Consider the following 23,312-nt stretch of genomic DNA (forward strand, 5'->3'; position numbering starts at 1 on the left):
GTTGGGGAGAGGAACACTGCCCTGAGGTTGGGGAGAGGAACACCTCCCTGAGGTTGGGGAGAGGAACACTTCCCTGAGGTTGGGGAGAGGAACACCTCCCTGAGGTTGGGGAGAGGAACACTTCCCTGAGGTTGGGGAGAGGAACACTTCCCTGAGGTTGGGGAGAGGAACACTTCCCTGAGGTTGGGGAGAGGAACACCTCCCTGAGGTTGGGGAGAGGAACACCTCCCTGAGGTTGGGGAGAGGAACACCTCTCTGAGGTTGGGGAGAGGAACACCTCCTTGAGGTTGGGGAGAGGAACACTTCCCTGAGGTTGGGGAGAGGAACACTTCCCTGAGGTTGGGGAGAGGAACACTTCCCTGAGGTTGGGGAGAGGAACACTTCCCTGAGGTTGGGGAGAGGAACACCTCCTTGAGGTTGGGGAGAGGAACACCTCCCTGAGGTTGGGGAGAGGAAGTCTTCCCTGAGGTTGGGGAGAGGAAGTATTCCCAGAGGTTGGGGAGAGTAACTCTTCCTTGAAGTTGGGGAGAGGAACACCTCCCTGAGGTTGGGGAGAGAAACACCTCCCTGAGGTTGGGGAGAGGAACACTTCCCTGAGGTTGGGGAGAGGAAGTCTTCCCTGAGGTTGGGGAGAGGGACACCTCCCTGAGGTTGGGGAGAGGAACACTTCCCTGAGGTTGGGGAGAGGAAGTCTTCCCTGAGGTTGGGGAGAGGAACACTTCCCTGAGGTTGGGGAGAGGAACACTTCCCTGCGGTTGGGGAGAGGAAGTCTTCCCTGAGGTTGGGCAGAGGAAGTATTCCCTGAGGTTGGGGAGAGGAAGTCTTCCCTGAGGTTGGGCAGAGGAAGTATTCCCTGAGGTTGGGGAGAGGAAGTCTTCCCTGAGGTTGGGGAGAGGAAGTCGTCCCTGAGGTTGGGGAGAGGAAGTCGTCCCTGAGGTTGGGGAGAGGAAGTCTTCCCTGAGATTGGGGAGAGGAGTCTTCCCTGAGGTTGGGGAGAGGAAGTCTTCCCTGAGGTTGGGGAGAGGAAGTCTTCCCTGAGGTTGGGGAGAGGAAGTCTTCCCTGAGGTTGGGGAGAGGAAGTCGTCCCTGAGGTTGGGGAGAGGAAGTCGTCCCTGAGGTTGGGGAGAGGAAGTCGTCCCTGAGGTTGGGGAGAGGAAGTCTTCCCTGAGATTGGGGAGAGGAGTCTTCCCTGGGGTTGGGGAGAGGAAGTCTTCCCTGAGGTTGGGGAGAGGAAGTCTTCCCTGAGGTTGGGGAGAGGAAGTCTTCCCTGAGGTTGGGGAGAGGAAGTCTTCCCTGCGGTTGGGGAGAGGAACACCTCCCTAAGGTTGGGGGGAGGAACACCTCCCTGGGGTTGGGGGGAGGAACACTTCCCTGAGGTTGGGGAGAGTAACTCTTCCCTCTGAGGTTGGGGAGAGGAGGTATTCCCTGAGGTTGGGGAGAGTAACTCTTCCCTGAAGTTGGGGAGAGGAAGTTTCCCCTGAGGTTGGGGAGAGGAAGTATTCCCTGAGGTTGGGGAGAGTAACTCTTCCCTGAAGTTGGGGAGAGGAAGTTTCCCCTGAGGTTGGGGAGAGGAAGTCTTCCCTGAGGTTGGGGAGAGGAACAGAGGGGACCAAGCCAGTGTAACATACAGTACACAATAAGATGTTCCTTGTGGATTCAGGAACAAACCCACAGCAGGAAAAACCTGGGCAACGCCAGGAGAAGCACGTGGACGAATTCTGTGAAGATTCAAACTCAGTTTACTGCACAGGAATAGCTGTATGAGGCATATAACTAGTCATTTACTCGATGTCAAACCCATCCCAGACACAGTGAATGAACTGGATGAAAGGAAACAAACTACCTGTGAAGGAAAGAATACAATGTCCTTTCACAGCTGTGCAGTGGGATCTTTGACAAGTTTCCCGACAGTATATTTCAAACCTCTGAGTTTTTACATGCAGACCAGGTCAGAATATGTGGAGCAGAAACGTCTGAAAAGCTCCCTTGATATTGACACAAGGTAGAGCCGAGCAAACAAACCCCAAATATACACGAACAGGCCAATCACTAGCGAAAAGGACAACAGTAATCGTTTGTTACACTTAAACGCTCTTTGCTTATTAGTTCTGTGTACACTGGCAGACAGATCTGATAGAAAACGATGTGCAAATAAACTGCATTTTGAAATTCCATCGCTACGGATACCTCAGGGAACATAGCGAGTTCCGTATAATGTATATATGTCATGTTTAAAGATCATCTAGATGGTAAATGTGGATTCCATGTTAAGTCTACAGGCTGTTGAGTGATTGATTACTTTGTCCCGAAGTCAGTTTAAGATTTAGTTTAATGCCTCTGGAATCAAAGACAGTTTTCTGTCTGACTTGTTTAAAATGGCAAAAGGAAAGTTGGCTTTATATACATTTACAGCCAGAATACATAAAGGCTTTTTCAAAACATACTGTAAAGCTTATTTTGGTAACTAAATGACAGATACAATGATTCTGCTGTGCTTGTAGTATACCATGCACAATGTTAGTGCAGAACACCCAATATGTCATTATACAAACATTTATTTTTAAATTCACAATTTCAATACTGTAATAGACAAAAAATAATACCCATCAACTATTGTCAGAGAGAGAGAGATAGAGAGAAAGGGAGAGATGGAAGTCCCCCCAAAATATCTATATTTATTGCAAAACAGTTGTCCAATCTTGCTTACTGTCTGTCCTTGAAGAAGCAGCCTCCTCTACAGACCTTTCAGGGCGGTCATAAACATATCCCGAGCAGATATCCGAACCACAGACGATGGAGAGGACACAGAACATCTTTGAAAATGAACGAAACAACAGATAAATGATACAATTCCACAAAATATTGTCACATAAAATGAAACGTGAAACATATGAGGCGATAACGACAAGTCTCCCACAGTAAATATAGCGGGGAGCATGCCAGAACAATCCATCATAACCCAGGTATTCTCTCTTGAACATCCTACATTGTAATATCACAGAGTTTTCTAAACCATGTTTGGTCATTTCCATCATACCTGTTTAAATGATATCTTATATTTCCCCATTATGTCAGGTCCGTCCTACAGAATTCATGTGTTTATCGCAGTGGTCCCTGTTCGGTTCGTTACGGTGCGTCCTGACTGCACCCCGACTATCACTAAGACTGAGCGCAAGAACGGTGTGGTGGCCAAGTTTTGTGATTTCAGATGAACACCTGTTCACGGTGCCAAAGGGAGCTTCCTTCCAGCTCTCAATCCACTAAATCAAGGAAAAGTGCTTATGCTGCCGTTTCATTTTACTGCGCGCAGTGCGCGGTAGGATACTAAACAATGAATGCAAGGAGAGACCACCCCGGTGAATGCATAACAATGCCCTTTGATACTTTTCAAATCGGTCGCCACTTTGAAATGATCATCATCATCCCCTTGTACTGCAAATTATTTAGAAAACAAAAGGAGAGTAAAACTTCCTTGCTGAAAGCCCTGAAAACATCTGACAACCAGTAATAAACGCATAATAGTCATGGGCGCCTATTCGCAAAACATAAGTTCTCATTGTAAACGGAAAGGAACACATGCGGACGCACACGACGCATTTGCATGGATCATAAAGCCTTACAGAACCAATTTCCAAAGAACCATGATTCTCTGCCGAGTGATGCCTGCTCCTAGTCTGCTCTAGACTGGAGTGATTTATACCCTAACTAACCCTGGAACAAGTTATACCCAAACTAACCCTGGAACAAGTTATACCCAAACTAACCCTGGAGTGATTTATACCCAAACTAACCCTGGAACAAGTTATACCAAAACTAACCCTGGAACAAGTTATACCCAAACTAACCCTGGAACAAGTTATACCCAAACTAACCCTGGTGGGATTTATACCCAAACTAACCCTGGTGGGATTTATACCCTAACTAACCCTGGAGTGAGTTATACCCTAACTAACCCTGGAACAAGTTATACCCAAACTAACCCTGGTGGGATTTATACCAAAACTAACCCTGGTGGGATTTATACCCTAACTAACCCTGGAGTGAGTTATACCCTAACCAACCGGGAGTGAGTTATACCCTAACTAACCCTGGAACAAGTTATACCCAAACTAACCCTGGTGGGATTTATACCCTAACTAACCCTGGAGTGAGTTATACCCTAACTAACCCGGGAGTGAGTTATACCCTAACTAACCCTGGAACAAGTTATACCCAAACTAACCCTGGTGGGATTTAAACCCTAACTAACCCTGGAACAAGTTATACCCAAACTAACCCTGGTGGGATTTATACCCAAACTAACCCTGGTGGGATTTATACCCTAACTAACCCTGGAGTGAGTTATACCCTAACTATCCCGGGAGTGAGTTATACCCTAACTAACCCGGGAGTGATTTATACCCAAACTAACCCTGCTGGGATTTATACCCTAACTAACCCTGGAACAAGTTATACCCAAACTAACCCTGGTGGGATTTAAACCCTAACTAACCCTGGAACAAGTTATACCCAAACTAACCCTGGTGGGATTTAAACCCTAACTAACCCTGGAACAAGTTATACCCAAACTAACCCTGGTGGGATTTATACCCTAACTAACCCTGGAGTGAGTTATACCCAAACTAACCCTGCTGGGATTTATACCCTAACTAACCCTGCTGGGATTTATACCCTAACTAACCCTGGAGTGAGTTATACCCAAACTAACCCTGCTGTGAGTTATACCCAAACTAACCCTGGTGTGAGTTATACCCAAACTAACACTGGTGTGATTTATACCCAAACTAACACTGGTGTGATTTATACCCCAACTAACCCTGGTTCTAACCCTGGACTGAGTTTACCATAACTAACCCTGGTTCTAACCCTGGACTGAGTTGTACCATAACTAACCCCGGTTCTAACCCTGGACTGAGTTGTACCATAACTAACCCCGGTTCTAACCCTGGACTGAGTTGTACCATAACTAACCCTGGTTCTAACCCTGGACTGAGTTGTACCATAACTAACCCTGGTTCTAACCCTGGACTGAGTTGTACCATAACTAACCCCGGTTCTAACCCTGGTTCTAACCCTGGACTGAGTTGTACCATAACTAACCCCGGTTCTAACCCTGGACTGAGTTTACCATAACTAACCCTGGTTCTAACCCTGGACTGAGTTGTACCATAACTAACCCCGGTTCTAACCCTGGACTGAGTTGTACCATAACTAACCCCGGTTCTAACCCTGGACTGAGTTGTACCATAACTAACCCTGGTTCTAACCCTGGACTGAGTTGTACCATAACTAACCCTGGTTCTAACCCTGGACTGAGTTGTACCATAACTAACCCCGGTTCTAACCCTGGTTCTAACCCTGGACTGAGTTGTACCATAACTAACCCCGGTTCTAACCCTGGACTGAGTTTACCATAACTAACCCTGGTTCTAACCCTGGACTGAGTTGTACCATAACTAACCCTGGTTCTAACCCTGGACTGAGTTGTACCATAACTAACCCTGGTTCTAACCCTGGACTGAGTTGTACCATAACTAACCCCGGTTCTAACCCTGGACTGAGTTTACCATAACTAACCCTGGTTCTAACCCTGGACTGAGTTGTACCATAACTAACCCTGGTTCTAACCCTGGACTGAGTTTACCATAACTAACCCTGGTTCTAACCCTGGTTCTAACACTGGACTGAGATGTACCATAACTAACCCTGGTTCTAACCCTGGACTGAGTTTACCATAACTAACCCTGGTTCTAACCCTGGACTGAGTTGTACCATAACTAACCCTGGTTCTAACCCTGGACTGAGTTGTACCATAACTAACCCCGGTTCTAACCCTGGACTGAGTTGTACCATAACTAACCCCGGTTCTAACCCTGGACTGAGTTTACCATAACTAACCCTGGTTCTAACCCTGGACTGAGTTGTACCATAACTAACCCTGGTTCTAACCCTGGACTGAGTTTACCATAACTAACCCTGGTTCTAACCCTGGACTGAGTTGCACCATAACTAACCCCGGTTCTAACCCTGGTTCTAACCCTGGACTGAGTTGTACCATAACTAACCCCGGTTCTAACCCTGGACTGAGTTGTACCATAACTAACCCTGGTTCTAACCCTGGACTGAGTTGTACCATAACTAACCCTGGTTCTAACACTGGACTGAGTTGTACCATAACTAACCCTGGTTCTAACACTGGGCTGAGTTGTACCATAAGTAACCCTGGTTCTAACACTGGTTCTAACACTGGACTGAGTTGTACCATAACTAACCCTGGTTCTAACACTGGACTGAGTTGTACCATAACTAACCCTGGTTCTAACACTGGACTGAGTTGTACCATAACTAACCCTGGTTCTAACACTGGACTGAGTTGTACCATAACTAACCCTGGTTCTAACACTGGACTGAGTTGTACCATAACTAACCCTGGTTCTAACACTGGACTGAGTTGTACCATAACTAACCCTGGTTCTAACACTGGACTGAGTTGTACCATAACTAACCCTGGTTCTAACACTGGACTGAGTTGTACCATAACTAACCCTGGTTCTAACACTGGACTGCGTTGTACCATAACTAACCCCGGTTCTAACCCTGGACTGAGTTGTACCATAACTAACCCTGGTTCTAACACTGGACTGAGTTGTACCATAACTAACCCTGGTTCTAACACTGGACTGAGTTGTACCATAACTAACACTGGTTCTAACACTGGACTGAGTTGTACCATAACTAACCCTGGTTCTAACACTGGACTGAGTTGTACCATAACTAACCCTGGTTCTAACACTGGGCTGAGTTGTACCATAACTAACCCTGGACTGAGTTGTACCATAACTAACACTGGTTCTAACACTGGTTCTAACACTGGACTGAGTTGTACCATAACTAACCCCGGTTCTAACACTGGGCTGAGTTGTACCATAACTAACCCTGGTTCTAACACTGGACTGAGTTGTACCATAACTAACCCCGGTTCTAACCCTGGACTGAGTTGTACCATAACTAACCCTGGTTCTAACACTGGACTGAGTTGTACCATAACTAACCCTGGTTCTAACCCTGGACTGAGTTGTACCATAACTAACCCTGGTTCTAACACTGGGCTGAGTTGTACCATAACTAACCCTGGACTGAGTTGTACCATAACTAACACTGGTTCTAACACTGGTTCTAACACTGGACTGAGTTGTACCATAACTAACCCTGGTTCTAACACTGGACTGAGTTGTACCATAACTAACCCCGGTTCTAACACTGGACTGAGTTGTACCATAACTAACCCTGGTTCTAACCCTGGACTGAGTTGTACCATAACTAACCCTGGTTCTAACCCTGGGCTGAGTTGTACCATAACTAACCCTGGTTCTAACCCTGGACTGAGTTGTACCATAACTAACCCTGGTTCTAACCCTGGTTCTAACACTGGACTGAGTTGTACCATAACTAACCCCGGTTCTAACCCTGGACTGAGTTTACCATAACTAACCCTGGTTCTAACCCTGGACTGAGTTGTACCATAACTAACCCCGGTTCTAACCCTGGACTGAGTTGTACCATAACTAACCCCGGTTCTAACCCTGGACTGAGTTGTACCATAACTAACCCTGGTTCTAACCCTGGACTGAGTTGTACCATAACTAACCCTGGTTCTAACCCTGGACTGAGTTGTACCATAACTAACCCCGGTTCTAACCCTGGTTCTAACCCTGGACTGAGTTGTACCATAACTAACCCCGGTTCTAACCCTGGACTGAGTTTACCATAACTAACCCTGGTTCTAACCCTGGACTGAGTTGTACCATAACTAACCCTGGTTCTAACCCTGGACTGAGTTTACCATAACTAACCCTGGTTCTAACCCTGGACTGAGTTGTACCATAACTAACCCTGGTTCTAACCCTGGACTGAGTTGTACCATAACTAACCCTGGTTCTAACCCTGGACTGAGTTGTACCATAACTAACCCCGGTTCTAACCCTGGACTGAGTTTACCATAACTAACCCTGGTTCTAACCCTGGACTGAGTTGTACCATAACTAACCCTGGTTCTAACCCTGGACTGAGTTTACCATAACTAACCCTGGTTCTAACCCTGGTTCTAACACTGGACTGAGATGTACCATAACTAACCCTGGTTCTAACCCTGGACTGAGTTTACCATAACTAACCCTGGTTCTAACCCTGGACTGAGTTGTACCATAACTAACCCTGGTTCTAACCCTGGACTGAGTTGTACCATAACTAACCCCGGTTCTAACCCTGGACTGAGTTGTACCATAACTAACCCCGGTTCTAACCCTGGACTGAGTTTACCATAACTAACCCTGGTTCTAACCCTGGACTGAGTTGTACCATAACTAACCCTGGTTCTAACCCTGGACTGAGTTTACCATAACTAACCCTGGTTCTAACCCTGGACTGAGTTGCACCATAACTAACCCCGGTTCTAACCCTGGTTCTAACCCTGGACTGAGTTGTACCATAACTAACCCCGGTTCTAACCCTGGACTGAGTTGTACCATAACTAACCCTGGTTCTAACCCTGGACTGAGTTGTACCATAACTAACCCTGGTTCTAACACTGGACTGAGTTGTACCATAACTAACCCTGGTTCTAACACTGGGCTGAGTTGTACCATAAGTAACCCTGGTTCTAACACTGGTTCTAACACTGGACTGAGTTGTACCATAACTAACCCTGGTTCTAACACTGGACTGAGTTGTACCATAACTAACCCTGGTTCTAACACTGGACTGAGTTGTACCATAACTAACCCTGGTTCTAACACTGGACTGAGTTGTACCATAACTAACCCTGGTTCTAACACTGGACTGAGTTGTACCATAACTAACCCTGGTTCTAACACTGGACTGAGTTGTACCATAACTAACCCTGGTTCTAACACTGGACTGAGTTGTACCATAACTAACCCTGGTTCTAACACTGGACTGAGTTGTACCATAACTAACCCTGGTTCTAACACTGGACTGCGTTGTACCATAACTAACCCCGGTTCTAACCCTGGACTGAGTTGTACCATAACTAACCCTGGTTCTAACACTGGACTGAGTTGTACCATAACTAACCCTGGTTCTAACACTGGACTGAGTTGTACCATAACTAACACTGGTTCTAACACTGGACTGAGTTGTACCATAACTAACCCTGGTTCTAACACTGGACTGAGTTGTACCATAACTAACCCTGGTTCTAACACTGGGCTGAGTTGTACCATAACTAACCCTGGACTGAGTTGTACCATAACTAACACTGGTTCTAACACTGGTTCTAACACTGGACTGAGTTGTACCATAACTAACCCCGGTTCTAACACTGGGCTGAGTTGTACCATAACTAACCCTGGTTCTAACACTGGACTGAGTTGTACCATAACTAACCCCGGTTCTAACCCTGGACTGAGTTGTACCATAACTAACCCTGGTTCTAACACTGGACTGAGTTGTACCATAACTAACCCTGGTTCTAACCCTGGACTGAGTTGTACCATAACTAACCCTGGTTCTAACACTGGGCTGAGTTGTACCATAACTAACCCTGGACTGAGTTGTACCATAACTAACACTGGTTCTAACACTGGTTCTAACACTGGACTGAGTTGTACCATAACTAACCCTGGTTCTAACACTGGACTGAGTTGTACCATAACTAACCCCGGTTCTAACACTGGACTGAGTTGTACCATAACTAACCCTGGTTCTAACCCTGGACTGAGTTGTACCATAACTAACCCTGGTTCTAACCCTGGGCTGAGTTGTACCATAACTAACCCTGGTTCTAACCCTGGACTGAGTTGTACCATAACTAACCCTGGTTCTAACACTGGGCTGAGTTGTACCATAACTAACCCTGGACTGAGTTGTACCATAACTAACACTGGTTCTAACACTGGTTCTAACACTGGACTGAGTTGTACCATAACTAACCCCGGTTCTAACCCTGGACTGAGTTGTACCATAACTAACCCTGGTTCTAACACTGGACTGAGTTGTACCATAACTAACCCTGGTTCTAACCCTGGACTGAGTTGTACCATAACTAACCCTGGTTCTAACCCTGGACTGAGTTGTACCATAACTAACCCTGGTTCTAACCCTGGACTGAGTTGTACCATAACTAACCCCGGTGCTTTCTGCCTCCAGGACAGACCACACAGGATTTGTCAGAGTCGGTGGAGGACTGGAGCGCCATTGGTTTGTTGCCAATACATATGTTTGTTTTGTCATTCAGGGTTTGATGAGGGAAACAACAAATCAAATGTAAAAATGTATATTGTTGCAGATATGGGAAGATTCCAGAGTAGATTATTATACTCAACCTGACAAGAATATGATTACTGAGTTCAAATGGAAACGGAGCAAACATGACAAGAAACTCACCAATAGGGACATGTGAGGAGATTAGGTCAAGAACCAGAGCACTGAAAGATGTTACTGGGCCGAGCAGTGAGGTAGTCGTTAGTCGTTACTGGGCCGGGCAGTGAGGTAGTCGTTACTGGGCCGGCAGTGAGGTAGTCGTTACTGAGCCGGGCAGTGAGGTAGTCATTAGTCGTTACTACCCGGCAGTGAGGTAGTCATTAGTCGTTACTACCCGGCAGTGAGGTAGTCATTAGTCGTTACTACCCGGCAGTGAGGTAGTCATTAGTCGTTACTACCCGGCAGTGAGGTAGTCATTAGTCGTTACTACCCGGCAGTGAGGTAGTCATTAGTCGTTACTACCCGGCAGTGAGGTAGTCATTAGTCGTTACTACCCGGCAGTGAGGTAGTCATTAGTCGTTACTACCCGGCAGTGAGGTAGTCATTAGTCGTTACTACCAGGCAGTGAGGTAGTCATTAGTCGTTACTACCCGGTAGTGAGGTAGTCATTAGTCGTTACTACCCGGCAGTGAGGTAGTCATTAGTCATTACTACCCGGCAGTGAGGTAGTCATTAGTCGTTACTACCCGGCAGTGAGGTAGTCATTAGTCGTTACTACCCGGCAGTGAGGTAGTCATTAGTCATTACTACCCGGCAGTGAGGTAGTCATTAGTCGTTACTACCCGGCAGTGAGGTAGTCATTAGTCGTTACTACCCGGCAGTGAGGTAGTCATTAGTCGTTACTACCCGGCAGTGAGGTAGTCATTAGTCGTTACTACCCGGCAGTGAGGTAGTCATTAGTCGTTACTACCCGGCAGTGAGGTAGTCATTAGTCGTTACTACCCGGCAGTGAGGTAGTCATTAGTCGTTACTACCCGGCAGTGAGGTAGTCATTAGTCGTTACTACCCGGCAGTGAGGTAGTCATTAGTCATTACTGGGCCGGCAGTGAGGTAGTCATTAGTCGTTACTACCCGGCAGTGAGGTAGTCATTAGTCGTTACTACCCGGCAGTGAGGTAGTCATTAGTCGTTACTACCCGGCAGTGAGGTAGTAGTTACTGTGCTGGGCAGTGAGGTAGTCGTTACTGGGCTGGGCAGTGAGGTAGTCGTTAGTCGTTACTGGGCCGGCAGTGAGGTAGTCGTTAGCCGTTACTGGGCCGGCAGTGAGGTAGTCGTTAGTCGTTACTGGGCCGGCAGTGAGGTAGTCGTTAGCCGTTACTGGGCTGGCAGTGAGGTAGTCGTTAGTCGTTACTGGGCCGGCAGTGAGGTAGTCGTTAGTCGTTACTGGGCCGGCAGTGAGGTAGTCGTTAGCCGTTACTGGGCCGGCAGTGAGGTAGTCGTTACTGGGCTGGGCAGTGAGGTAGTCGTTACTGGGCCGGCAGTGAGGTAGTCGTTACTGGGCTGGGCAGTGAGGTAGTCGTTACTGGGCCGGGCAGTGAGGTAGTCGTTACTGGGCCGGCAGTGAGGTAGTCGTTACTGGGCCGGCAGTGAGGTAGTCGTTACTGGGCCGGCAGTGAGGTAGTCGTTAGTCGTTACTGGGCCGGCAGTGAGGTGGTCGTTAGTCGTTACTGGGCCGGGCAGTGAGGTAGTCGTTAGTCGTTACTGGGCTGGGCAGTGAGGTAGTCGTTACTGGGCTGGGCAGTGAGGTAGTCGTTACTGGGCCGGCAGTGAGGTGGTCGTTAGTCGTTACTGGGCCGGCAGTGAGGTAGTCGTTACTGGGCCAGGCAGTGAGGTAGTCGTTAGTCGTTACTGGGCCGGGCAGTGAGGTAGTCGTTAGTCGTTACTGGGCCGGGCAGTGTGGCAGTCGTTAGTCGTTACTGGGTCGGGCAGTGAGGTAGTTGTAAGGGTAGAACAAGGATACTAAAGACCACAGCTACACCGCCAGATCTCATCTACATTCTCCTCTGATAAATGTCCATCTGCCTTTTGTGGTTGGGAGCAATTATTCAACGTTTATGCTCTTGGTTATTACATATTGAGCGTTATTGAAGAAAATGAATAAAAACACACGATCTTGACTTCAGAAGCTTTATTTTCCAACATCTTTAATAATGTAGTCATGTCCAACCTAGAAGAAAAGGTTCCAACACAACTGGAGTACATAATGAATAAAGAACAGAACAGTTACTGATTGGGTGAGGGACAAGGAGACCATCCACAATCTAGTTACTGATTGGGTGAGGGACAAGGAGACCACCCACAATCTAGTTACTGATTGGGTGAGGGACAAGAAGGACACAATCTAATGACTTTAACAGTAAAAACAACAGTTAAAACATGCATGGTTAGAAACAGTGCCATATGAATGCAATAGAAACAGGTATAGAACAACCCAATGACTCTTCAGTATGGTGATGTCATACAGGACAGCAATTAGGCTATTAGTCACGGCTACATCCAAAATAGCACCCTATTCCCAATAAAATGCACTACTTTTGACCAGAGCCGTATGGGCCCTGGTCAAACATAGTGTACTATATAACGAATAGGGTGCGGTTTAGAACGCAAAACAGTCATGGTCTACTGCAGGTCCGCCTAATTAGAGACAATTTATATTTTACTGTAAATTCTACATCCTACACGTTTAGCAACATCTCATTCTTGATTCTGCCACCTTTGAATTGATTGGGTCTCTGAATGAGAGTGGAATTTCTCCTCTTAGTTTAATTGCAGGGTTAAAGTAAACCTGTAAGTCCATGTCCAGGGCAACGTGGGGGAAAGTCTAGTGGCAGTCTGTGAGACCGGGTTCAACAGGCTGAAGAGGTTCCCTTGTGAGGACGCACAGCCACTAACTGAAAATGTTGTTGATGATGGTAGGAGACAGACAGGTTCGGGCACAGCCAGAAGTGTGTGTGTGTGGTGTGTGTGTATGTGTGTGGTTAAGGTGATTGGAGACTGGGATGCTTTTAAAACCAAAGGGCTCCCTTTCTGGAGAGGCCCACAGGTCTGCCTCTCTGTGTGGTTAATGAAGACGTCACAGAATGTCGGTTAGGCTACACACATTCCTACACTGACTGCAGGGCCAGCCCTGGATCCACACTGAATATTGCTCCATTTTCCAAATTCAAACTAAACTTAGCTCTGAAACAGCAATATTTAGTGTGGATTCCAGGCTAGTTGACACGCAGCAAACCAGTAAGGTCTATTCAGAGGAGTTGAACCACTGACAGTTGGAGTCTAGTCTTGAGGATGATGTTTCACAGCTCAGTCAGACATGGATGGAGACCTCACGGAGCGTCCACTAGCAGGGCTGTTACTGAAGGACCAACCAGGAGGCAGAGCTGTGTTCTAGTCAGACATGGATGGAGACCTCACGGAGCGTCCACTAGCAGGGCTGTTACTGAAGGACCAACCAGGAGGCAGCGCTGTGTTCTAGTCAGACATGGATGGAGACCTCACGGAGCGTCCACTAGCAGGGCTGTTACTGAAGGACCAACCAGGAGGCAGAGCTGTGTTCTAGTCAGACATGGATGGAGACCTCACGGAGCGTCCACTAGCAGGGCTGTTACTGAAGGACCAACCAGGAGGCAGAGCTGTGTTCTAGTCAGACATGGATGGAGACCTCACGGAGCGTCCACTAGCAGGGCTGTTACTGAAGGACCAACCAGGAGGCAGCGCTGTGTTCTAGTCAGACATGGATGGAGACCTCACGGAGCGTCCACTAGCAGGGCTGTTACTGAAGGACCAACCAGGAGGCAGAGCTGTGTTCTAGTCAGACATGGATGGAGACCTCACGGAGCGTCCACTAGCAGGGCTGTTACTGAAGGACCAACCAGGAGGCAGAGCTGTGTTCTAGTAGTCAGACATGGATGGAGACCTCACGGAGCGTCCACTAGCAGGGCTGTTACTGAAGGACCAACCAGGAGGCAGAGCTGTGTTCTAGTCAGACATGGATGGAGACCTCACGGAGCGTCCACTAGCAGGGCTGTTACTGAAGGACCAACCAGGAGGCAGAGCTGTGTTCTAGTCAGACATGGATGGAGACCTCACGGAGCGTCCACTAGCAGGGCTGTTACTGAAGGACCAACCAGGAGGCAGCGCTGTGTTCTAGTCAGACATGGATGGAGACCTCACGGAGCGTCCACTAGCAGGGCTGTTACTGAAGGACCAACCAGGAGGCAGCGCTGTGTTCTAGTCAGACATGGATGGAGACCTCACGGAGCGTCCACTAGCAGGGCTGTTACTGAAGGACCAACCAGGAGGCAGAGCTGTGTTCTAGTCAGACATGGATGGAGACCTCACGGAGCGTCCACTAGCAGGGCTGTTACTGAAGGACCAACCAGGAGGCAGAGCTGTGTTCTAGTCAGACATGGATGGAGACCTCACGGAGCGTCCACTAGCAGGGCTGTTACTGAAGGACCAACCAGGAGGCAGCACTGTGTTCTAGTCAGACATGGATGGAGACCTCACGGAGCGTCCACTAGCAGGGCTGTTGCTGAAGGCATGGGAGTCCCTCTCCTTGTCTTTACTCTCATGTTTGTGTTTGTGTTTATGTTTGTGCTTCTTCTTCTTCTTCTTCTTGTGCTCGTGGTGGTGGTGGTGATGGTGGTGGTCACCGCTGTGTTTGGAGGAAGAGGTGGACTCTTTGCCGAAGGAAGAAGGTAAGGGGGTGACAGGCAGGGAGAGGACGGCCTGGTCCACGGCTGGAGGTTCCTTACCTGAGGAGGGGAGAGAGGAGACAGGAAGACACAGATTTAACGTACTGAATGTCAATCAGCTAGAAGTGCATCGTGTTCTTGAAAAAAAAAAGGATCTAGATTGTCTGAAAGCAGAATGATACGTGCAGGATGTTTGACGGGGTGCTGACCTGGTGTGGATGGCCTCTCCAGGATGTTGAGGTGGTGGTGGATGAACGCCTGGCTGTCATGGGGACTCTCCATGTCAATCTCATCTTCCTCCACGGTGTTGAACTGAAACAACAACATCATCATCAGTCATAACCATCTGATCTCATCTTCCTCCACGGTGTTGAACTGAAACAACAACCTCATCATCATCATCAGCCATAACCATCTGATCTTCCTCCACGGTGTTGAACTGAAACAACAGTTGAACTGAAACAACAACCTCATCATCATCATCAGCCATAACCATCTGATCTTCCTCCACGGTGTTGAACTGAAACAACAACCTCATCATCATCATCAGCCATAACCATCTGATCTTCCTCCACGGTGTAGAACTGAAACAACAACCTCATCATCATCATCAGCCATAACCATCTGATCTTCCTCCACGGTGTTGAACTGAAACATCATCAGTCATAACTATCTGATCTTCCTCCATGGAGTTGAACTGAAACATCATCATCATCAGTCATAACTATCTGATCTTCCTCCATGGAGTTGAACTGAAACATCATCATCATCAGTCATAACCATCTGATCTTCCTCCATGGAGTTGAACTGAAACATCATCATCATTCAACACCCTCACAACCCACAGTGATTCGCGTCAAGTCAAATACGATCAGCTATGGGATTGCGGCAGTTGTATTGTATCAGTTTAAAAGGAAAGAGATAGATTAACCCAGACACACTGAGTCCACAGTGGCACTGCTTCAGTCCTCAGGGAAGCCTGAAATGGCTCACACACACACTAACACATGGACACTAACACATGGACACACACACACACACTAACACATGGACACTAACACATGGACACACACACTAACACATGGACACACACACTAACACATGGACACATTAACACATGAACACGTGCACACACACATTAACACACACACACACACACACACACTATTGGGTAAAGCCTGTAGTGAAAGCCCAGAACAGTAAAAGTGCCTCCCCACGGCGCTCGAGATCCTTACTCTGATCTTGAATTTTTTACTGGTGTCCTCTTCCTGCAGGACCTGGCCTGGCTCCGGTGAGGACGAGCCCAGCGGGCCAACGACACTGTCCAACTTCCTCTTCAGACCCTGAGGGGGCGGGGCCACACCACTGGACATAGACACGCTGGACACTGTCTCCATGGTGATCAGGCCCTCATCCAGCTGGAGAGGGGAAGGGGAGAGGGAGAGGGAGGGAAGAGATAGAGGGGGAGAAAGGGAAATGAGTGTTATAACAAAACTCAGATGAGGTTGACAGAAAAGATTTTAGGTGAAGATTTAATAAGACACAATAAAGCCCAAGTCCCCACTAAAATATCTGAATTATATTAAAAAGGTTAAATCGTTAGTATTTTTTGTTCTTGTTACACTGCTAGTGAAGCCCATGACAGGGATATGAACGCCTATGGTGTTGCCAGTCATCTCTGTGGTGTCTGGTCCCTGTTCAGGCTTGATAGTGGGGTTGAGCACGGCCTTCTTCTCCTTGAGGTTGAGTACCAGGCCCAGCTCGGGCAGGGGCAGGCAGGAGGGACGCGTCAGACCAAACAGAGTGTAGTAGAGATTCACCGCGTCACACCGCAACCGCCAGTCATGAGACGTACCTGGGGGAACAGGGTCAGGGTCTGAACACATTCAACTTTACAGCTTCATTCAACTTTACAGCCTCAACCAACTTTACAGCTTCATTCATCTTTACAGCTTCAACCAACTTTACAGCTTCAACCAACAATACAGCTTCAACCAACTTTACAGCTTCAACCAACTTTACAGCTTCAACCAACTTTACAGCTTCATTCATCTTTACAGCTTCAACCAACTTTACAGCTTCATTCATCTTTACAGCTTCATTCAACTTTACAGCTTCATTCAACTTTACAGCTTCAACCAACTTTACAGCTTCAACCAACTTTACAGCTTCAACCAACTTTACAGCTTCAACCAACTTTACAGCTTCATTCAACTTTACAGCTTCATTCATCTTTACAGCTTCATTCATCTTTACAGCTTCATCTTTACAGCTTCAACTTTACAGCTTCAACCAACTTTACAGCTTCAACCAACTTTACAGCTTCAACCAACTTTACAGCTTCATTCATCTTTACAGCTTCAACCAACTTTACAGCTTCATTCATCTTTACAGCTTCATTCAACTTTACAGCTTCAACCAACTTTACAGCTTCAACCAACTTTACAGCTTCAACCAACTTTACAGCTTCATTCATCTTTACATCTTCAACCAACTTTACAGCTTCATTCATCTTTACAGCTTCAAACAACTTTACAGCTTCAACTTTACAGCTTCATTCAACTTTACAGCTTCATTCAACTTTACAGCTTCATTCAACTTTACAGCTTCATTCAACTTTACAGCTTCAACTTTACAGCTTCAACCAACTTTACAGCTTCAACTTTACAGCTTCAACCAACTTTACAGCTTCAACCAACTTTACAGCTTCAACCAACTTTACAGCTTCAACTTTACAGCTTCATTCAACTTTACAGCTTCATTCAACTTTACAGCTTCATTCAACTTTACAGCTTCAACTTTACAGCTTCAACCAACTTTACAGCTTCAACTTTACAGCTTCATTCAACTTTACAGCTTCAACTTTACAGCTTCAACCAACTTTACAGCTTCAACCAACTTTACAGCTTCAACCAACTTTACAGCTGGACAAAAGTAATGTTCAGAATATTGTAAAGTTTCACAATTGTTTTCTAAGCCAAGCCAGTGGTAGTAATACCATTGGTATGAATGGAATCACTGATACCGGGTCTAGTTAAATCCATTGGTATGAATGGAATCACTGATACCGTGTCAAGTTAAATCCATTGGTATGAATGGAATCACTGATACCGGGTCTAGTTAAATCCATTGGTATGAATGGAATCACTGATACCGTGTCAAGTTAAATCCATTGGTATGAATGGAATCACTGATACCGGGTCAAGTTAAATCCATTGGTATGAATGGAATCACTGATACCGGGTCAAGTTAAATCCATTGGTATGAATGGAATCACTGATACCGGGTCAAGTTAAATCCATTGGTATGAATGGAATCACTGATACCGTGTCAAGTTAAATCCATTGGTATGAATGGAATCACTGATACCGGGTCAAGTTAAATCCATTGGTATGAATGGAATCACTGATACCGGGTCAAGTTAAATCCATTGGTATGAATGGAATCACTGATACCGGGTCAAGTTAAATCCATTGGTATGAATGGAATCACTGATACCGTGTGTAGTTAAATCCATAAAAACACAGGAAGCGGTTTAGGAACAGGGCCTTGGTCTTAGAAAAGCTTTGAGAAAACTAGAAATGCACATTGTGCATAAAACTACAGTAGCTTATTCAGTTTCCAGTCATAGTTAGTGTTATCCTGTACATAACATCTGATAAAATAGAGATTAACTGGTACTAACTGGTTTAAATTTAACATAACAGATCCTGGCAAGACCTCGTCAGTTGTTTTCCGAGCCAGATGATAATAACAGCGGTGTGAATGTAATCACTGACGTTTTGGTGCTGGGAATAATAACAACACAACCGGCAGATTATCAACGGTTTATTACGGCGAGTCATAAACTGGGTTGGCAACGACAACGACGGTCCACTGCCAACAGTCACAGCCAACCACAGAAGTACATTCAAAACATATGAAATAGTACACTACAATAAACAGAACAAGTGTCGCGCCGCCTCAGATCACATCTACACCCCCCCCCCCCCCCTGTTTGAAAAAAGGTGCTAATTCTTCCAAACGTTACGCAAGTCTTTGAAATAACAGATTTCTGTAAGGGAGGAGGACCGTTTACAGCTCAAACTGGTTTGATGCAACAACACATAATAAGTCCATTGTCCAAACTGTCTGTCTGTCTGTCTCCCTCGGTCTGTCTGTCTTCTGTCTGTCTCCCTCTTTCTGTCTGTCTGTCTGTCTCCCTCTTTTCTGTCTGTCTGTCTCCCTCTTTCTGTCTGTCTGTCTGTCTCCCTCTTTTCTGTCTGTCTGTCTGTCTGTCTGTCTGTCTCCCTCTTTTCTGTCTGTCTGTCTGTCTGTCTGTCTGTCTCTGTCCTGTCTGTCTGTCTGTCTCCCTGTCTGTCTGTCTGTCTCCCTGTCTCCTGTCTGTCTGTCTCTGTCTGTCTCCCTCTTTTCTGTCTGTCTTCTGTCTGTCTGTCTGTCTGTCTGTCTGTCTGTCTGTCTGTCTGTCTGTCTGTCTGTCTCCCTCTTTTCTGTCTGTCTGTCTCCCTCTTTTCTGTCTGTCTGTCTCCCTCTTTTCTGTCTGTCTGTCTGTCTGTCTGTCTGTCTCCCTGTCTGTCTCCCTCTTTTCTGTCTGTCTGTCTGTCTGCCTGTCTGTCTGTCTGTCTGTCTCCCTCTTTCTGTCTGTCTCCCTCTTTCTGTCTGTCTCCCTCTTTTCTGTCTCCCTGTCTGTCTGTCTGTCTCCCTGTCTGTCTGTCTGTCTCAGACAGCACCCGTCAGCTCTGCGTTTCCAGGCCCCTCCTGACAGACCGTGTTTGAGCAGGTTAGTGTTCTCCGAGGCTCTCTCAGCTGTGTTTGACCTCATTGTAACTGGAGCCCGTGCCAGGAGCCCCCCCCCCCAAACTCCCCAAAACACGGTCTACATCCCAAAACACACCCCCATTCCCTATATAGTGCACTACACAGAGGCCTGGTCATAAGTAGCACACTGTATATTTGGAGATTGGATGGCATTTGGGACACAACCCTGTTTGAGGCCCGTCCCCAGCAGGTCCCTGTATCCCTCAAGACATGGACAAACCTACAAACACGATAAAACGTGACCCTTCTCTTCCCCGGTGAGAGAAACACATGTTTTACGACTGTTAAAGAGAAAACGTCTCTCTCTCTCTTTGAAAAGACATTTCACAACGTTTTGGCATCTTTTGAAACCAGGTTTATAATGAGCCTGCTGGGACGGGGGGGGGATGTCCGTGTAATGTGGCGCTGAACATTTGCTTATAGTTTGTTATTGTAGTGTAATAATGGGTCAGACAGACAGTTGAAGTTAGGACCGAGAACATAATGAAATACTGGGACGTCCAGAAGTATTGGGACAGTGACACGTCTTCTGGGTTTTTAGCTCTGTATTCCAGCACTTTTGGATTTGAAAACGATACAATGACTACGAGACTATGAGGTTAAAGTGCAAACGTCGAATTCGACAGTTGTGCAACTCTTACCATCACAAACATTGATCTAATTACTGTTGGGGTTAGCTAATTACACACATGGATTTGATTTGTGAGCAGTAACTTCGTCTCTGGCTGGATATCACTCCAGGTTGGGGGGTTTGACTAGCCAGGTCTGAGTGGATATCACTCCAGGTGGGGTTTGACTAGCCAGGTCTGAGTGGATATCACTCCAGGTGGGGTTTGACTAGCCAGGCCTGAGTGGATATCACACCAGCCCAGGTGGGGGTTTGACTAGCCAGGCCTGAGTGGATATCACACCAGCCCCAGGTGGGGGTTTGACTAGCCAGGCCTGAGTGGATATCACACCAGCCCAGGTGGGGGTTTGACTAGCCAGGCCTGAGTGGATATCAGCCCAGCCCAGGTGGGGGTTCGACTAGCCAGGCCTGAGTGGATATCACTTCAGCCCAGGTGGGGGTTCGACTAGCCAGGCCTGAGTGGATATAACTCCAGCCCAGGTGGGGGTTCGACTAGCCAGGCCTGAGTGGATATCACACCAGCCCAGGTGGGGGTTTGACTAGCCAGGCCTGAGTGGATATCACACCAGCCCCAGGTGGGGGTTTGACTAGCCCGGCCTGTTTGACTAGCCAGGCCTGAGTGGATATCACACCAGCCCCAGGTGGGGGTTTGACTAGCCAGGCCTAGGTGGATATCACACCAGCCCAGGTGGGGGTTTGAGTAGCCAGGCCTGAGTGCATATCACTTCAGCCCAGGTGGGGGTTTGACTAGCCAGGCCTGAGTGGATATCACTCCAGCCCAGGTGGGGGTTTGACTAGCCAGGCCTGAGTGGATATCACTCCAGCCCAGGTGGGGGTTTGACTAGCCAGGCCTGAGTGGATATCACACTAGCCAGGCCTGAGTGGATATCACACCAGCCCAGGTGGGGGTTTGAGTAGCCAGGCCTGAGTGGATATCACTTCAGCCCAGGTGGGGGTTTGACTAGCCAGGCCTGAGTGGATATCACTCCAGCCCAGGTGGGGGTTTGACTAGCCAGGCCTGTTTGACTAGCCAGGCCTGAGTGGATATCACACCAGCCCCAGGTGGGGATTTGACTAGCCAGGCCTAGGTGGATATCACACCAGCCCAGGTGGGGGTTTGAGTAGCCAGGCCTGAGTGGATATCACTTCAGCCCAGGTGGGGGTTTGACTAGCCAGGCCTGAGTGGATATCACTCCAGCCCAGGTGGGGGTTTGACTAGCCAGGCCTGAGTGGATATCACACCAGCCCCAGGTGGGGGTTTGACTAGCCAGGCCTGAGTGGATATCACACCAGCCCCAGGTGGGGTTTGACTAGCCAGGCCTGAGTGGATATCACACCAGCCCCAGGTGGGGGTTTGACTAGCCAGGCCTGTTTGACTAGCCAGGCCTGAGTGGATATCACACCAGCCCCAGGTGGGGGTTTGACTAGCCAGGCCTGAGTGGATATCACACCAGCCCCAGGTGGGGGTTTGACTAGCCAGGCCTAGGTGGATATCACACCAGCCCAGGTGGGGGTTTGAGTAGCCAGGCCTGAGTGGATATCACTTCAGCCCAGGTGGGGGTTTGACTAGCCAGGCCTGAGTGGATATCACTCCAGCCCAGGTGGGGGTTTGACTAGCCAGGCCTGAGTGGATATCACTCCAGCCCAGGTGGGGGTTTGACTAGCCAGGCCTGAGTGGATATCACACCAGCCCAGGTGGGGGTTTGAGTAGCCAGGCCTGAGTGGATATCACTTCAGCCCAGGTGGGGGTTTGACTAGCCAGGCCTGAGTGGATATCACTCCAGCCCAGGTGGGGGTTTGACTAGCCAGGCCTGAGTGGATATCACTCCAGCCCAGGTGGGGGTTTGACTAGCCAGGCCTGAGTGGATATCACACCAGCCCAGGTGGGGGTTTGACTAGCCAGGCCTGAGTGGATATCACACCAGGCCAGGTGGGGGTTTGAGTAGCCAGGCCTGAGTGGATATCACTTCAGCCCAGGTGGGGGTTTGACTAGCCAGGCCTGAGTGGATATCACTCCAGCCCAGGTGGGGGTTTGACTAGCCAGGCCTGAGTGGATATCACACCAGCCCCAGGTGGGGGTTTGACTAGCCAGGCCTGAGTGGATATCACACCAGCCCCAGGTGGGGGTTTGACTAGCCAGGCCTGAGTGGATATCACACCAGCCCCAGGTGGGGGTTTGACTAGCCAGGCCTGAGTGGATATCACACCAGCCCCAGGTGGGGGTTTGACTAGCCAGGCCTGTTTGACTAGCCAGGCCTGAGTGGATATCACACCAGCCCCAGGTGGGGGTTTGACTAGCCAGGCCTAGGTGGATATCACACCAGCCCAGGTGGGGGTTTGAGTAGCCAGGCCTGAGTGGATATCACTTCAGCCCAGGTGGGGGTTTGACTAGCCAGGCCTGAGTGGATATCACTCCAGCCCAGGTGGGGTTTGACTAGCCAGGCCTGAGTGGATATCACTCCAGCCCAGGTGGAGGTTTGACTAGCCAGGCCTGAGTGGATATCACTCCAGCATGGGTGGGGGTTTGACTAGCCAGGCCTGAGTGGATATCACACCAGCCCCAGGTGGGGGTTTGACTAGCCAGGCCTGAGTGGATATCACACCAGCCCCAGGTGGGGGTTTGACTAGCCAGGCCTGAGTGGATATCACACCAGCCCAGGTGGGGGTTTGAGTAGCCAGGCCTGAGTGGATATCACTTCAGCCCAGGTGGGGGTTTGACTAGCCAGGCCTGAGTGGATATCACTCCAGCCCAGGTGGGGGTTTGACTAGCCAGGCCTGAGTGGATATCACACCAGCCCAGGTGGGGGTTTGACTAGCCAGGCCTGAGTGGATATCACACCAGCCCCAGGTGACTAGCCAGGCCTGTTTGACTAGCCAGGCCTGAGTGGA

General features: G+C 48.2%; 2 protein-coding genes across 2 annotated transcripts in view; both read right to left on the reverse strand.

Annotated features, from left to right (window-relative positions):
* Nucleotides 1-3,167, reverse strand: part of LOC139394437 (autotaxin-like) — a 49,094-nt gene extending 45,927 nt beyond the window's left edge. Inside the window, exons 1-2 of the mRNA XM_071142503.1 lie at nucleotides 3,038-3,167; nucleotides 2,708-2,813 (exon numbers count right to left, since the gene is read on the reverse strand). Coding sequence (XP_070998604.1) covers nucleotides 2,708-2,813; nucleotides 3,038-3,067 — 136 coding nt within the window. The 5' untranslated portion in view covers nucleotides 3,068-3,167. The remainder of the gene's footprint in view (nucleotides 1-2,707; nucleotides 2,814-3,037) is intronic.
* Nucleotides 3,168-14,185: 11,018 nt separating this feature from the next.
* Nucleotides 14,186-23,312, reverse strand: part of LOC139394439 (transcription initiation factor TFIID subunit 2) — a gene marked incomplete at its 5' end in the record, with an annotated part of 38,713 nt that continues 29,586 nt past the window's right edge. Inside the window, 4 exon segments of the mRNA XM_071142506.1 lie at nucleotides 14,186-15,037; nucleotides 15,187-15,289; nucleotides 16,213-16,395; nucleotides 16,600-16,832. Of these exon segments, the coding sequence (XP_070998607.1) occupies nucleotides 14,763-15,037; nucleotides 15,187-15,289; nucleotides 16,213-16,395; nucleotides 16,600-16,832 (794 nt within the window).

Source organism: Oncorhynchus clarkii, unplaced genomic scaffold, assembly GCF_045791955.1.
Source record: "Oncorhynchus clarkii lewisi isolate Uvic-CL-2024 unplaced genomic scaffold, UVic_Ocla_1.0 unplaced_contig_6747_pilon_pilon, whole genome shotgun sequence".
In the NCBI taxonomy this organism is placed as follows: domain Eukaryota; kingdom Metazoa; phylum Chordata; class Actinopteri; order Salmoniformes; family Salmonidae; genus Oncorhynchus; species Oncorhynchus clarkii.